Source organism: Ichthyophthirius multifiliis (genome assembly GCF_000220395.1).
Source record: "Ichthyophthirius multifiliis unplaced genomic scaffold scaff_1120509249575, whole genome shotgun sequence".
Taxonomy (NCBI): Eukaryota; Ciliophora; class Oligohymenophorea; order Hymenostomatida; genus Ichthyophthirius; species Ichthyophthirius multifiliis.
The window spans coordinates 9,272-25,902 of record NW_004087586.1 but is presented as its reverse complement, the minus strand read 5'-3'; the positions used below and the strand labels follow the sequence as shown (position 1 = coordinate 25,902).

The window sequence follows — 16,631 nt, the reverse complement described above, 5'->3', positions numbered from 1 at the left end:
ATACAGGAATTAATTAGGAGGTGTGAAACTTTGCCGATTACAAATTTCTTATTTAATTTGTACGTACACTATTTTTTTTTTATTTTATTCAAATAAATAAAAAAAATATTTTTTTTTTTTTATTATTACTGCCATTTAATTGCTCCTTCGAGGCTATCGAATCTTTTAGGTCTACTACTAACAATACTCTCCATATAGGGAAGAGCTTCAATAGCTGTTCCTTCTACAACATCAATAACTATTAAACCTTATATGTTTTAAGAATACTATTTATATGTTTCTTAAACAAATTTTGCTGCAATAGAACCTCCCATACTTTATTTTTGTATATAAATATATATATATATTTATATATATATTTATTTATATACATAAATATATATAATTATTTTTAAAACAATTAAACATAATTTTTACCTATGTCCTACTATTATTATGCATGCATTTGGATGTTTTTAAATTACATATTCAAAAACTTCTTAAGTATCTTAAATGAGTATTTTTTAACTTAAATCATCTGCGCTTTAATTATTGTTTAAACCATGTCCTCTATAATCAAATGTTATTAAAGTTCCAAATTGTTTAATTTCATTTGCCAAACATGCAAAGCTGCACGCTACATCACCTGCTCCATGTAAACAAAAAAATATAGGCAAATTAGTTCCTGCAGTATATAATGGAATCCCCTTTTTTATATTTATTTATTCTTATTTTATTGTTTAAAAAATAAAAAAACATTAGGTAAATATTCCATTGTATCAAAATATTCATTCCATTGTTAAGGAGAAAAATCTTTTTAAGATTTTTAACCACCTTATGAAAGAGATTTTGGTATTTCAATTTAATTTGGATCGATTTCATTACTTTGACCATGTTCATAGTTTGGAGGCTTTGGGATATTTAAAGGAACTGCTCTAATTGGACCAGTTATATGAGAAAATTCTTTATGAACAGCTTTATGTGAAGTCGGATCTCTTTTTTATTTTTAATTTTTTTTATATTTATATTGGAATTTTCAGGTTGTAAATTTATATTACTCATAAATATCTTTTTATTCTTCTTAATCATCTTCGTCTTCATCATCGTCTTCTTATTTATTATTCTATATAAATAAAACTTAAATTAATATTTTATACAAATATTTGGTTTGTTAGATATATTTTTTTTAAAGCTTATTTATATAAATCGCTCATTTTTTTAATTAAAATAAATCTAAAAAATATAAATATATATATAAATATTACTATATAAATAGATAATGATTATAAAAAAATTATTTTATTAAATTTAATATGTATATTTTTTTTTTAATTATTAATATTATTATTATTATTATTATTATTATTATTATTATTATTATTATTATTATTATTATTATTATTATTATTATTAATATTAATTATCTATAAATAATGTTAATATATTTCGTATTAAAATTTTAAAATATTTATTTTTTTTTATTTTAATTTAAAAATTAAAATTTTTTTATATTTTTTTTTTCTCAATATATTTAAATATTTATAATAAAAAGTATATATATAAATATATTTAATTTTTTTTTATTTTTAGTATATAAATAAGTTTTATTATTATTTACTAATAATTAAATTTTTTTTATTATTTCTAAAAAGATATTTTTTTTTATTATATATAAATATTTTTTTTAATAATTTAAAATTTTATATTTATTTATTATTATTTTAATATATATATTTTCTCATTAAGTAATATATTTTTTTTTTATTTTATTTATTCAAATTTTTTTATAAAATTTCATAATTTATGTTTTAATAACTTAAAATTTATAATATTAAAACTTTTTTTTTTTTTTAATATTTAATAACAAAAATATATTTAATATTTTTCATTTTAATTTTAGTAAATATTTAATAAATTTATTTTTACTTTAAAATAATTGATTTAATTTTAATGCGTATTTTAAACATTACAATAGTTTTTTTTTTAATAAAATCAGTAATTAATTTAAAATATACAAAAGATATTGATAAAGAATATTTATAATGTATAACTGATTGCTTAGTTTTAGAATAAAAATGTTAAGAAAAGGCAGATTGTTAAGGTTAAAAAAATTAATTTAATGAATGTGCTTGGAATAATCAATAAATTTGTTTGATTTCATAACCTGACTTATGTATTTAAAGATGTTATCCGGCAAATCCTACAAATGAATTTAACGATTTTATGTTGTGTAGAGTTAAATGCTATTAATTATAGATTTAATTTGCATTATTTTTTATTTTATTATTTTTTTAAAATTGAAATAAATACATATATAATAATTAAAATGAAAAATGACTTTAAATTATAATATTTTTAAAATAATTTGTTTTTTTCCTTATTAGAAAATAAATATATAATATAAAATAATCATAATAATAAATATATTATAAGATATATATAAAATAAAAAATGTCTTCTAATTTAAATTCTTTAGATTAAGAAATATTATAAAAATCTTCAAGCAATTTAGAAGAATCGAATATAAAAAAGTAAATATATAAATGCGAATGTTAGAAATAATTCCATAACTATAATGCTTATATAAATCATGTAAGATTAAGTAATTGCGAAAATCCAGCAAATAATAGTTAATTTAAAAGTAATTTTTAATAAGATTAATAATAAAAACAAGAATTGAAAAAAATACCAGGAAATATAATCAATAATATACTCGAAAAAAACGATCTGAATATTTTTGAAGGAATAATCGGAGAATAGGGAACATGTGAATATTAAATAGGATTTCCTTCATATAAAAATTGCGATAATTTAAAAATAGAATAGCATCCGTTTTATGAAATAATGAAAAAAATAGATTAAAAAAAAATAAATGAATTATTAAATTAAAATAGTTCTGTAGATTTAGTTATAAGTGTATATTTATATTGCTTAACTTAATATTTTAGTAAGGATTTATATAAAAATGCGTGTTGTTTTTTTAAATTATTAAGAGAATGTTTAAGGGAATACGGAAATTAAATAATAAAATAATATTTAGAAAAGACTAATTCGAAAAATAAATAGGAATTAATAAGAATTAATGAAAATAATTATTTTAATAGTGCAAATGAGAAATGCTTTTATCTACCTTTAATTTCAGATTTTTTAATTTTATAATTTATACCAAAATATTTTCCAGTATTAGATAAAAATTTAGCAGTTCTTTTTATGATTGATTTTTGTAATTGGCTAAATAAAAAGAACTTTACAAAAATTTAAATTTAAATTACTAATTATTGATAAAATATATATATATATATATATATATATATATATATTTATTATTATTATTTTTCATATTTATTTATTTTAATTAAATTTTTTTTATAAAAACCTTTAGTCTTTTTGTTTTTTTTTTTTATATTTTTACATATATTAATATTTTTATCCTTCCTAAATATTTTATATTAATTTAAAAATATTCTTATTTTTTCTTTTTTAATAAATATTAAAACAAATTATAAATATATAAAATAAAGTTTTTTTAATTTATTTACATATTTAAAAAAATTAAAATAATATCATTTTATAATTAACAAATTATTAATATTTTCTATATTATATTTTATTTATTGTTGTTTATTAGTAATTTTTATATACTATAACTCTACTTATTTTTTCCAATCAATATTTCTTAACTTTCTTAAAATAATTGAGCAAGATATAGTAAAGGCTATACAAAATCCAATCCAAAACCCATTCAATTTTAAATCAAGACCAATGCCAAGCAAACAGCTAAATGGAATTCCAATAATATAATAGCAAATAATAAAATATATAAGGGCATTATTTTCCTAATCCAACAGCTTTCAAAATTCCTTAGAAAATGCAATTTGCATGATCAATAATAATAAAAACTGAATAAAGAAATAATAAATTAATTAATTTTTATTAAACATCAAAATCATAAGTATAAAAGTGAATAATTTCTTAATTAAAAAAATTTAAAATAATAGCAAAAAATCCCCCACTAATTAATGAAAATAAATAAGAAAAAATGTAATAATTTTCCATTTTTACATAATCTTTCTCACCAATTGCATTTGAAGATAACATACATAAAGCTGCACTTATTCCTAAAGGAATACAATAACTAGTAGAGCAAATATTACTCATAATAATATGTGCGGCAAATAGATACTTATCTTTCATAATTCCCACTAATATGGAATTAACTTCAAAACAAAAAAAATCTATAACCATTGGTAAGGCAAAAATAATTACATTATTTAAATATATTTTATAATCTTTAAATAATTCTTAAGTTTTATAAAATTCTATTTGAGGGAAAATGTTATTCTTTTTCATATATATACACAACATTATAAATTAAATTAATTAAATAATATTTGAAGATAATACAATTGCATTTAAACCATAAGATATTAAAAAAGAAGATAAAAACCATTATATTATTACGGATATTACTTATATAATCATTGGTTATTTATAGATTCCTATTGCATTTAAGTAGTTTCTGAAATTGTCAAAGAAAAATTACAGATTAAACCAAAAGATATATACATACAATATTATCCTGCATAATATGATACTTTTTCATCTTATTAAAGAAACAATAAAATATCTTCTTACACAAACATTAATATAGTATTTATTGATCCAAATATTAATACTGTAAAAAGACTTTTATTTATATAATTTTGCATTAGTTTTGGCTTTTGGGCACTGTATGCACCTGCTATAAAAGTACTACCTCCTTAATTTAAGCCTATTATCATATATTAACCAGAAATTCTTATCATCGTATTCGCTAAACCTATACCTGATAAAATATTCGTGTCTTATATTGTACCAGCAAAATGAAGATTTATTGAAAGTGAAATCAAATTAATTAAAATTCCTACTATTATTGGGATTGATGAATAAAAAATTTCATTTAAATATTTAAAAAATTATTTTCTGTTTAATTAATTAAATGATAATGATATTAAATTATTTTCAGTAATATTATTTATGTTTTCCATTTATTTATTATGTATATATAAAAGATATAGTTTTCTTGAAAAAATTATAATAGCAAATAAATATTTTTAAAAATAAATAAATATATATATTTGGTATAATCTTTAAATTAAATACTATTAATATCTATTCTTTTTTTTAAAAAAAATATATAATATTAAAAAGTATGTATATATTATTATTATAAAAAAGTAAAAAAATAATCAATATTTTTCTTTGAGTTTTTGTTCATTAAAATTGCCTTTATTATCTTATCTATTTAACCTGTATTGCCAAAACATTATTATAAATCAGCCCTAATAATCATAAATCTACAGTAAAAAAAAAACTATCACTAATCAAAAAAAACTATTACTAATCAAAAAAAACACAATACAAAATTTCGTCAATTAAATAATTATGTAAAAACACCAAGAAAAAAAATGCTATAGCTATATACAAAAAAAAAAACTAAATTTATTTTTCCTAATTTAGCCATATACAAAAAAAAATCTAAATTTATTTCTCCTAATTCATAATATTAAAAAAGAGCTTAACAGATATACTATGAATTATTAATAATAAAAAAATATTAAAGAAGAATAATTTAATATAAAAAATAAAGAACACACCCTAATAATTAGCATAAAACTCTTTATTATATTTTATTTAAATAAAATTTTTAAAATAAAAATTAGCTATCGAATTAAAATAAATAAAATTAATCATAAATAATAATAATTAATAAATTTTTAATAATCCTTCTATCCTATAGAATTCGATATCAAAGCACATATAACAGCACTAATAACTAATAGAATAATATAGGAATTCCCCATACATATTACTTAGAATTAAATGTGATCTGAATTAATATTTATCTTTAACTCTGCCTATGACTATGGAATTTGATTCGAAGAAAAATAAATGAATTACTACTAGCAATACTATAATAAAAACTTATTTAAAAGAAAAACATATAGAACAAAATCCTCTTTTTTATCTAAAACTATATCCGGAAAAACCATAAATTTAATATTTTATTAAAGAAGAAAATAATATACATTATGAAATTTACATATACAAAGCTTCCTTAAATATTCTCAAAGAATTTAAATAATTTCGGAATTAATTAATAAATAATTACTAAATTAAAAATATAGATATATAAGTTTGGCATATTCCGGCATAATATGAAATTTAATAGTCTTTCTTTAAATATAATAATATATTTTTTCTTGATTTATGATTAATAAAGTACTTAATATGTCATATATTAATAATGAGAATAGAATTTGATTTATATGTTTCTCATATACTGAATACTAAAAGTTCCAGCTATAAATGTTGAAGTGATTTATTGAAAACCTATTGTAATCAGTTATCTAACCGCAAAAATTATGATTGAGTTTGCTAAGCCGATAACAGATAAAATAATTGTGTTTTGTAATCAGCAGGAGGTCGAAAGTTTATTAATAAGCAAATTATATTTATTATTATTCAAATTATTATATTGGTATGAACTACGCTTATGTGTACTGACTTATTTTTATTTAATTTTTTTTTTATTTTGAAAAAATAGGTAAATAATAAAAATAATAGAATCTTTATTTATATAAGAAAATGAATTCTTATATATATAAAAATAACATTATATTGTAATTATTATTAATATTTAAATAATAATTAATAATATTTATTTTTAGGAATAAAATTATAATATTATATAAAAATTAATATTTTATTTCTTTTTAATATTTTTTATTTTAATGAATTTTTTTTTTTATTATATTATTTTAAATTTTATTTTTAAAAAATAAAAATACTAAATTAATATTCATATTTTATAATAATTTCATAAAAAATAATTAAATAATAATAAAATATATATTATATTATTCATTTATAAACTTTTTTTTCTATAGTAATTTAAATTTTTGAAAAAAAATGAATATGTCTTTTTATAAAATAAAAATAAATAATAAAATAATATAAAATAAAAGAATTTATTTTAAATAATTAATTTTATATAATTAAAAAAAAAAATATTTATATATTTTTAATATAAAAATAGTAAATATTATATTATATTTAATTTTAATTATTATTTAAATAAAAATAATAGAATATAGAAAACTTATTAAAATAATCAATAATTATTTTATTTTTTAACTTTAATAGCAGATAATTTTTAACCAATATTTTTTATATTTAGGATATTTTTAATTTTTTTATTTTTAATATTTTTTTTCACATATTTCGAATTAATAATTGAATTTTTTTATTTTTAACTTTATAATTATTATTTTATATAATAATGATAATTATCAAGAACATTTTTCAAATTGAAAGAAGGATGATAAAAATCATAATTTTTCATTAAATCAATATCTAAAAACCCTTCAGTAATTTTTAATGAAGATCTTTATTTAAGTATATTATATTCTTAATAAATTTATTAAAACTAATCTTTATTTTATTAAATAAATTAAAATTAATTATTATCTATTTTTCTTCTTTCAATATGTTAAGGAATTTATTATTATAATAAAATTTCATTTTATTAAATTTAAAAATGCTGATTTGGATAAAATATATTTTTAGTAGATTGTCGTTTTAAAGATATTAATGACTATATTTTATTTTTTTATTCTAAAAATTAAGAATTGCTAGAATTATTTCTAAAAAATTCATAATAATAATCTTATTATTATTATTATTATTATTATTATTATTATTATTTACTATATTTATTTTAATTACTATTTTTAATTAATTTATTAATTTATAATTGCTTTAACTATTTATTCTATTTTAGGATTTATTTTTTATATGCAAGTATTAATTTATTATCTTTTATTATTATTTTTTTCTAATTATTCCTTTGAATTATTTATTGTACATGATTTTTTATCTGAATAAACACTTTTTTAAGAATCGTTGTTTTTTGATAAACAAAAATTATCGCTTTCACTCTCCAATTTTTATTATTTTGGTAAATCAGAAAAACTTTTTACAGAAGAGAAACAATTCAATGATGATTAATTTTTTTGACTTTAATCGTTTTTTTATTATTTAGTACATTATTTATCTGTATTTTTTTCTGTAAAAACTAAACTAGATTTAGTTAAAGAATCTTCTTCATCTGTAAAATTTAACATAAGAAAAGTGTCATTTAAATTAGCTTACTTTTCCATATTTTTAATAATTTCTTAATATTATTAATTTTTATTAATATCATAAATAGTATCATATTATTCCTTGGCTAATTTCAATGTTGATTATCTAAATATTCTTCTATCTTTATTTACTCTTTCTTAAATTTCAACTGAATAATTCAATTTTTGAATAATAATCGATTTTGATAATACTAAGTGTGTTTTCGGACAATATTAGGATAAATGGTCCCCTTTTTGGCAAGTAAAACATCTCATAGTGGCGAATTTATAATTTCCTTTCAATTGTACAGCTTCATATATCATTTGGAAATTTTCTAAGTCTTGATTATTATTTCTTATTATTTATTAAAAATCTTCCCTTTTTATTTTAAAAAGTCGACAAAAATCATTCGCTATTGCAGTTGAGCTTCTTGGATTTCCAGTAATAAATGATAATTCGCCAAAACTTTATTTTTTTTCAAGAGTTTTTATTACGGAATTTAATTTATTGTCTATTTATATTTATACTTGACCTTTTAATATGTAATATAATGAACAGTCATCCTTTTAGTAGTTTTGAAATATTATTTCTCCTGGGGAATATAAACAGTCTTCGATTTTATTAATTATGAGATTTTTGCTCATTTTTGTTATATAGTTATTAATTAATTAGATATCCTGTAAAAATTTACCTTGGACTTCTTAAGCAAGTTCTTCTTAAAGTTTTTTAGATAATTTAGATTTTATTTCATCTTCTTTTTGTTTTTTGTTTGTATTTGAATCCTTAATATATAAATATATATAATATAAATATATATATATATATATATATATATATCTATATATATATATATATTTTTATATTTATTATTTATTTATTTTTAATCATAAAAATGATTATATAGCAGTTATATATTTTTATTTAAAATATTAGAATAATATTATAAAAATATATTTATTTAAAGAATATACTTTGTATAAATATTCAAGATAATTACTAATTTTAACCCTTAAACTACTTTAAACGTTTTAATCATCTATATGTTAATGCATTATTCTCATATCATTTTTCAAGTCCTTTTTATAATCATTAATATTTTGTAGAATATTTCCTATACAATTTAAAGTATAAGCATATAAATCTCCTGTAAAAAACATTGTAACTATTGTAAAGGTACATTCAATTTGATTTTAAGGTGTAATATCTCCATATCCTACAGTAATCATAGTAACTGCAATATAATAGAATGAGTAAACATATTAAGTATAAAGGGATGAACCTATTAAATTTTTCGAATGTAACCATGTATCATGTCTTCTTAATTATATAATTCATAAATAGCTAGGCTGTACCATATTAAGGAAAAAAAATGGCATACAGTAACTATTATAAAAAGCAGTTTTAATAATTCAATTGTATTTTCCAGTTTTAACTGAATTCCAAAAATTTAATCAAAAGATTCTAAAATTTCTAAAAGGATAAATAATTTGAATAAAACACAAATACATAAAATTAAAGTGAAGTCTTTTTAATTTAAATTAAAGTCAATAATAAAGTTACTTAAAGGAATTATAGAAATCAAATTTTTATAAAAGTATTTTTTCATCTAATATGTTACTATTTTTTTTCTATCTAAAATAACATTTCCTTTTAAAATGATTCCTGTATTTATATGAATTATCATATCAAGTATAAAAAATATAAATATAGATTTAAATATCAATTAATATTCATTAATATCTAAATTAAATGTTACTATTACACTTAAAAGGAAAATAAGTATCATTATACATAAACCCTGGATAGCATTTTAAATTATTATAAATAAATTATAAGGCTAAAATATAGGTATTAAATTTAAATATTAGTTATATATTTTATAAATATTTGTTTTATTTTTTGGATTTATAATTAAAGTTTATTTGGTTTTCTAATTTGTAATAAGTTATTTCCGTAAAAAGATGATTAATCACCTATTAAATGGTATTCGGCTTAAGTTATTTTTTAAAATATCCTTGTGTTTTTAGTTAGTTGATTAAAAAAACTTTTTACTTGTACAAGTAGGACTAAAGCTTTTATTAGTTTGCTTTTGTTTATTTTGTTTTTATTTTTGCTTATTTTATTCGAATTGTCTTCTATTATTTGAAAAGATTAATAGCAGTTATTTTCTTTATTAATTTAAATATTTTATATGTTTTATATATTTGTGTTTTATGTTTATATGTTTTAATCTATCGAAAACATTTCATATATTGTATTTTCTTCTTTTTTAAGGTTTATCATTTGTAATTAATAATGTTCCTTTTTTTATTATTATATTTAAAAAAAATAATATTTAAAACATCTTAGTTAAATGGTATTTATGTCATATGAATATATATTTCATTTTCTTATTAGTTTTATACATTCATTTATATTTTTAATTATTTTTTATTTCAATAATATTTAATTTTATTTTTAATTCAAATGAATGTATAAATAAATTAATTTAATTATTTTTTATATTAAAACAACTATACTATTTTAAGTAATTTTTATACAAAATTTATTTTTATAATGAAATAAAAAGAGTAATTTTTTGGAATCTTATAAAATAAAAAATAATTAATTAATATTAAAAATTTATATTATATTTTTATTTATAAGCATAATATTATTCTGTTTATTTTTCTAAAATTATTTTATAATTATAATTTTAAAATATTATAAAGATGTTAATTTTTAATATAAACTTTATCATTATTTTTATATATTGCTTTTATGCAAAAAAAAAAAATTAAAATATATTGTATTTTAACTTATTTAAAAATTTAAATTTAATAAAAACTTTATAATTTCATATAAAAGTTTTAAATATTATATAAATTAAAAGTTAATAAAAAGACAAAAATTTTTATTTTATCAAATTAATTTATAACTTATTATAACTTTTTATTTAATGTGCTATTAATTTAAAAAATTTATTTATAAATAAATAAAAAAGCAATAAAATATATAAGTAATACTTTAATTAAATACAAATGGATAAATCAAACAAGCGGTTAGTATTTATTTTTATATTTAAATAAGTATAAAATACTATCTTTAATTATAAAAAGTGTTTTAAATTTGTAAATTTTAGATGATAAATGCAATCAATTAAGAAGAAAATTTAAATAAACATAAATAACAATAGCAAAAATAATGCAATAAAAATTAAAAAATGAAATGGTTTATTTTTTTGTTTTATAATTTTAGATATATATTTATTAATAAAAAAAAGCGAACAAAAGAAAAGCTTTTTATAATATAAGAAAAGAAAAAAATATAATATGAATAAATGAAATAAAAAGTAGACTTGTAAATGGCAAATTATTAAAAAAGAATGTAAGATAAAGATAAAGAAAATAATAAAAAAAAAACAATTTCAATTAAAGAGATATTTATAAGAAAAAAAAATGAAAAAATAATATAAGAAAGTTTAAAAAGTAATATAATGTTTGTTTCATTTAAGAATATATATATATATATAAATTTTATATAAAAAATTAAATTTATAAAAACAAAAATAAAGAATATAATTTAAATAAATCGAAAGAAGAAGAAAAAAAAAATTAAATAAAAGATTTGAATTCAGGAAGTTATTTTTTTAATTTAACGGCTCCAGTAGTCTAAAAAAACGAAATAGCTGAGTAAATATTTTAAAAGTTAAACGAAAAACTACCAAAATAAAAAATTCCTAAAGAAAAAAATTAATAAAACCCTTTCTATAATAAAGCTAATTGGGATAAATTCATGGAATAAGAAAGAAACGGAGAAACTAATATCAGATTTCCAGGAATAGGAATAGAAAGAACACCTTTATATGCCATTTAACAAGAGAAAATTGAAAAATAAAAAAAATAATAAGAAATACTTGAAAATCTTAAAAAATATAATTTAATAAACGGCCAAAAACACGAAATAAATTTTGAAAAAATAGTAAATAATATATATATATATATAAAAAAAAGACTGTAATATATATATAAATAAAATAAAAAAGTATAAAAAAGTTAAAAATATTACAAAATTTAATCAAATTTATCCTCGTTCGAATTCTGAAACTTGTTTTTTTATTTTTTTGTTCTAAGTTTAAATAATTTTTTATATAATTAAAATTAGTATTAGGACATATATTTGAATAATCAATTTTGGAAGCAAGAAGAGTATGGGGATGTTCATTTTTAAGTAATGTAGATAAACAAAATTTATAAAATTAAAGTTAAGGTTATAAACAAAATTAAATTTATTTGCCAGATAATACATATTTAAATTGAGATAGAGTATATTTAAATAGAGAAATTATATAATTTTTCTAATAAATAAATAAAAGATTAATAAAAATATTTTCTTTTTATATAAATGTATTTTTATATGCAATCGATATACTTATATATGACTTTTTTGTTTTTATAAAAAAACAATCAAAATGACCTCAATATAAAACAAATATAATAAAATATAGAATTATCAATATAAATATATTATAGAATTATTTTTTCGTTTAAAAATAATTCAAAATATTGACTAATAATCATTTGAGTATATTTACAATATAAAATATTTAAACCGAAAATTATAAGCTGCATTAAATTCTAAAAATGTGTTTAAAATAATTACATTGAAAAAAAAATTAATGTTTAATAAGTATTACAAGATCTTGTAGTATAATCTCATATTAAGGTTTGAAATAAATTTTAAGAGATGATTTGGAAAGTCTTAGTTATTTTATTTTTCAAATTTGTTAAGGGAGATATTTTTTGGTTGAACCTATAAATACATGACAAAATCAACGATTTAAAAAACAAAAGAGTTGATAATAAAAATTAGTATTTTAGACATGCATAAGGCGAAAAATTTCAGTTCGTTTTTGAATTAGGTTAAAAATTAGATTTTTAATATAAGAACCAGAATACAAATAATATAAGTTGATAGTTTAAAAGTGGTATTGGAAGTTTTAAAAATAGTTACTTTGGTTATTGTTAGAATAATTTAAATAGGTAAATATAATTTAGGATAAGAGGATATACTTAATAAAATAAAAGGAAAGTCTAGTTGGAATAGTATAATTATTAATTATTGAATATATTAATTTTAATAAAGATTAGATAGTAAAACGTTATATATAACTTTATGTTGATATGAATGAAATTTAAATTATATGAAAATGTTAAAGAATACTAAATCAGTAATTTTAATTATATAAATTAAAGTAAAATAAATATTAAAAAATAAAAAATAAAAAATAGTTTTTATGTATTTATAAATTTTTTTTATTTAAATTAAAATATACATATATATATATATATATATATATATATATATATATATATTTACTTTTATTTATATAACATTTTTTAAATAAAAATTATTTAATTATTAATATTTTATTTAGATTAATAGAATTATAAATAAAAATTAATTTTAATATATATTTAAAAAATATAAAATATAATATTTATTTTAATTTTATATTAATGATTTTATGTTTATATAATTTTATATTAATTTTTTTATATTATATCAGATTAGATTCTTATATAACTAAATTTCAAGAAAAAATATATTTTGATATATTTTAAAATTAAAAACTTTCAATTTATATAAAAATATGTAAAAAATATAAAAATACATAATAAATATTAAATTCATTACCAAATTTATACGTTCATTTAAATTATAATTATAAAAAAAAAATATTTATACATCTTTTATAATTAATAATTATTAAAAATAAAAGATATTTTAATTTATTTCTCTTTATAATTTTATTTATTTTTATATATATAAATTAAATATTAGATAAAAATAAAAATATATGCTTTTTTATATTTAAAAATTAAAAATTTAAATTTTAAAAAAATATTTTATTATATTTTTAAATTATAATAATTTTATTACATTTTATAATTTTTAATTTTTATTTTTTACTTATATATTTTTAATATTTATTTTTTTAAAATATGAAATTAATTAAATAAATATATATTAAATACATTTGTTTATAAATAATTTAATTTTTCATAACTTACTTAGTTATAATCTATCTTTGTAACTTTTAAAAATATCCTATTTACAATAAAATAATAAATAAGGACTACTACTACTATAGTCTTCATACTTTTTAATTTATGATTTATTTAAAAGAGTAACTATATTATCATTAAAAATATACCATTATCCATCATAAGGATTTAAAGATTCACTATTTAAAAAAATAATAAATATAAATTATTAAAAAAATTAATCATACGAAGTATAATGTCCTCCTGATATAGTTCCACTATGATTAACAACACCATATAAATCATATTTGCAATTTTAAATAGATTAATCATCTTTTTAAAAATAAAATAAAAATTAGCATCTAATAATAATAAAATAAGGCATACAATTATCTTTATTTATAAATTATGATAAATCAAGATTGAAAACAGGAAATTTGACAATATCGGTAATTTTATCATTTCTATATTTTCCATAATTGAATCTTTTTAAATGAATAACAAGTACTTAAGGTAATTTCTAAAGATAAAACTATCTACTAGATTTCGTATGTGTTTTACATTTTGAGCAATAATAATTATCTGAAAGTTATTCTTATTTTATAAACTAATCAATAAGTCTATATAAATCACATTCTCCTAATTATTTTAAACCTCTAGTAAAACTTAAAGATAAATCCATAAAATTATCAAAAGCTAAACTTTAATTTTAACATTTTGAACATATTACTTTGCTTAGAAATTAACCTTAAAAGAAATCTGTTACAAGACTGTCATCCCTTCCTTTATAATATTAATACCAACTATCACTCTTTATTTATTTATTTTTATTTTATATTTTTATTTTATTTATTTACTATTTATTGTATTGTTTGTTTTTTTATATCTGCTTCTAATTCTTTATATGGAGGTTTAGTTTTTACTCTATTTAAATCTTCATGTAAACCATCCATTAATGTTCTTAGTAATTCTTATGCATCTTATTAATCATATCCTTTAAATTATTACGATATCCTTTCTAAACAAAAAAACATTTATTTTTAAATTTTATTTTATTACCAACTGCTTATTTTAATTTATATGTTGATTGCGGCTATGAATAGCCTATTTGACGAACATTTTTTAATAATTATGCATATGCTTCTGCTACTCCTTTATTTTTTATTTTAAGTCTTTTAAAAACTCATCAGAAAAGAAAAATTCGTTAAATATAGGAGTATTAAAAACACATTATAATGTTGAATTCCTTTTAAAATATTGGTTTTTAATTTATAAAAAATAAAAATTAATTTTTTACATAAAACATGTATTTCCTATATTATTTAGACCACCTGCAGAACGTTTCTATATATCTAGTTTAGTTTTATTATAATTCTCGATTTCATATTTTTTATTTTCATTTTAAATTTCGTTTTTTATAGATGATAATGAGTTTATTTTAATATCTTAAACGTTAAACTTTTATACTGAATTCAAATTCAAGCGTTCAAATTTTTCGTTAGTATTATCTCCTCCTTTTTTTGTGCTGAATTAGAATTGGATTTAGAGTTCTTATTTTTCAATATTTTTGTTATTTTTGGATGGATTTTAAGAATCCTAGCTTTTACTATTGTTTCTTTTGATATTTTTTAAATTTGGTTTAGAAATAAAATTAAGTAGATTTTTGTATTTTGAAGCAATTTTTTGGTAATTACAAGGGTTTTATTTTATTAACTTTTATTCCTGATTTATTTCTTCGAATCTTTATAAGGAAAGTTTCTAATTTCTTACATGTAGAGGGATTTTTGTAGTTTTGTCTTATTCAAAGTTTTTATTTTAAAAATTACTTTGAATATTGTAATTGTTAGATGAATTTATATTTAAAGTTTTTTGATGATGTAATTTAATAATTTTTTGGTCTGTTTATTGGGAGGATGGATGTATGGGCTGGTCGAGTTTTTTAATTTTTTAATTTATATATTTAATATTAGTCAATATACTCATTTTTAATTTGTTTTTTTAATTTTATAAAAGAAGTATCATAAATATATGTATATATTTACTAATTAAAAAAATATTTAAATAATTTTTTTTTTATTTAACTTTTTTTTATTTATTTTCCATAAAAAATATAAATGGTTTTTTATTTTTTAAAACCATTTAATATTTCTGGCTATTTTTTTTAATAGTATTTTTCATTATAATATACTATTATTACTTTTTTTTTTTTTAAGAAAATACATTTTTAAGTGTTTAAAACTAAAAAATTTATTTTAAAAATTCTATAATAAATAAATTTTTGATATTTTTTTAAAAAAAATATCAATTAAAGCTTTAAATTTATACTTTTATTTTATCTTTTTTTAATATTATTGGTCATTAATATTTTTATTTTTCTCATATTTATAAATATTTTGTTTTAATATTTCTTATTTTATTTCATTAAATAATGTTAGGCTTATTAAAAATAATAATCTATTGTTT

General features: G+C 16.0%; 2 protein-coding genes across 2 annotated transcripts in view, besides 31 other annotated features; both read right to left on the bottom strand. All coding sequences in view use genetic code 6, as the record gives it.

Annotated features, from left to right (window-relative positions):
- The window catches only part of IMG5_013430 (hypothetical protein), a 1,540-nt gene extending 351 nt beyond the window's left edge, over positions 1 to 1,189 (bottom strand). Inside the window, exons 1-6 of the mRNA XM_004039648.1 lie at positions 1,137 to 1,189; positions 1,038 to 1,089; positions 737 to 974; positions 418 to 686; positions 130 to 315; positions 1 to 68 (exon numbers count right to left, since the gene is read on the bottom strand). The exon at positions 1 to 68 is cut by the window's left edge and continues 351 nt beyond it. Coding sequence (XP_004039696.1) covers positions 1 to 68; positions 130 to 315; positions 418 to 686; positions 737 to 974; positions 1,038 to 1,083 — 807 coding nt within the window. The 5' untranslated portion in view covers positions 1,084 to 1,089; positions 1,137 to 1,189. The remainder of the gene's footprint in view (positions 69 to 129; positions 316 to 417; positions 687 to 736; positions 975 to 1,037; positions 1,090 to 1,136) is intronic.
- Positions 327 to 384: a microsatellite.
- A 30-nt stretch (positions 1,190 to 1,219) lies between the features above and the next one.
- Positions 1,220 to 1,254: a microsatellite.
- A 56-nt stretch (positions 1,255 to 1,310) lies between these two features.
- Positions 1,311 to 1,403: a microsatellite.
- A 139-nt stretch (positions 1,404 to 1,542) lies between these two features.
- Positions 1,543 to 1,623: a microsatellite.
- Positions 1,549 to 1,648: a microsatellite.
- Positions 1,609 to 1,697: a microsatellite.
- Positions 1,698 to 2,365: 668 nt separating this feature from the next.
- Positions 2,366 to 2,428: a microsatellite.
- An 837-nt stretch (positions 2,429 to 3,265) lies between these two features.
- Positions 3,266 to 3,299: a microsatellite.
- A 2,025-nt stretch (positions 3,300 to 5,324) lies between these two features.
- Positions 5,325 to 5,373: a microsatellite.
- A 59-nt stretch (positions 5,374 to 5,432) lies between these two features.
- Positions 5,433 to 5,517: a microsatellite.
- Positions 5,518 to 6,642: 1,125 nt separating this feature from the next.
- Positions 6,643 to 6,682: a microsatellite.
- Positions 6,650 to 6,708: a microsatellite.
- An 8-nt stretch (positions 6,709 to 6,716) lies between these two features.
- Positions 6,717 to 6,769: a microsatellite.
- A 217-nt stretch (positions 6,770 to 6,986) lies between these two features.
- Positions 6,987 to 7,020: a microsatellite.
- A 180-nt stretch (positions 7,021 to 7,200) lies between these two features.
- Positions 7,201 to 7,232: a microsatellite.
- A 192-nt stretch (positions 7,233 to 7,424) lies between these two features.
- Positions 7,425 to 7,482: a microsatellite.
- Positions 7,483 to 7,687: 205 nt separating this feature from the next.
- Positions 7,688 to 7,725: a microsatellite.
- Positions 7,692 to 7,754: a microsatellite.
- A 1,174-nt stretch (positions 7,755 to 8,928) lies between these two features.
- Positions 8,929 to 8,997: a microsatellite.
- A 1,331-nt stretch (positions 8,998 to 10,328) lies between these two features.
- Positions 10,329 to 10,371: a microsatellite.
- A 580-nt stretch (positions 10,372 to 10,951) lies between these two features.
- Positions 10,952 to 11,007: a microsatellite.
- A 1,604-nt stretch (positions 11,008 to 12,611) lies between these two features.
- Positions 12,612 to 12,659: a microsatellite.
- Positions 12,660 to 13,377: 718 nt separating this feature from the next.
- Positions 13,378 to 13,411: a microsatellite.
- Positions 13,412 to 13,450: 39 nt separating this feature from the next.
- Positions 13,451 to 13,496: a microsatellite.
- A 117-nt stretch (positions 13,497 to 13,613) lies between these two features.
- Positions 13,614 to 13,675: a microsatellite.
- Positions 13,630 to 13,684: a microsatellite.
- Positions 13,685 to 13,764: 80 nt separating this feature from the next.
- Positions 13,765 to 13,806: a microsatellite.
- A 5-nt stretch (positions 13,807 to 13,811) lies between these two features.
- Positions 13,812 to 15,467, bottom strand: IMG5_013420 (hypothetical protein; the record flags this gene model as incomplete). The annotated part of the gene is made up of 3 exons (XM_004039647.1): positions 13,812 to 14,979; positions 15,026 to 15,186; positions 15,228 to 15,467. The coding sequence occupies 3 exons, from the start codon at positions 15,465 to 15,467 to the stop codon at positions 13,812 to 13,814; spliced, it is 1,569 nt and encodes a 522-aa protein (XP_004039695.1).
- Positions 14,055 to 14,123: a microsatellite.
- Positions 14,068 to 14,120: a microsatellite.
- Positions 14,981 to 15,017: a microsatellite.
- Positions 15,468 to 16,230: 763 nt separating the features above from the next.
- Positions 16,231 to 16,267: a microsatellite.
- Positions 16,268 to 16,631: the final 364 nt, after the last annotated feature.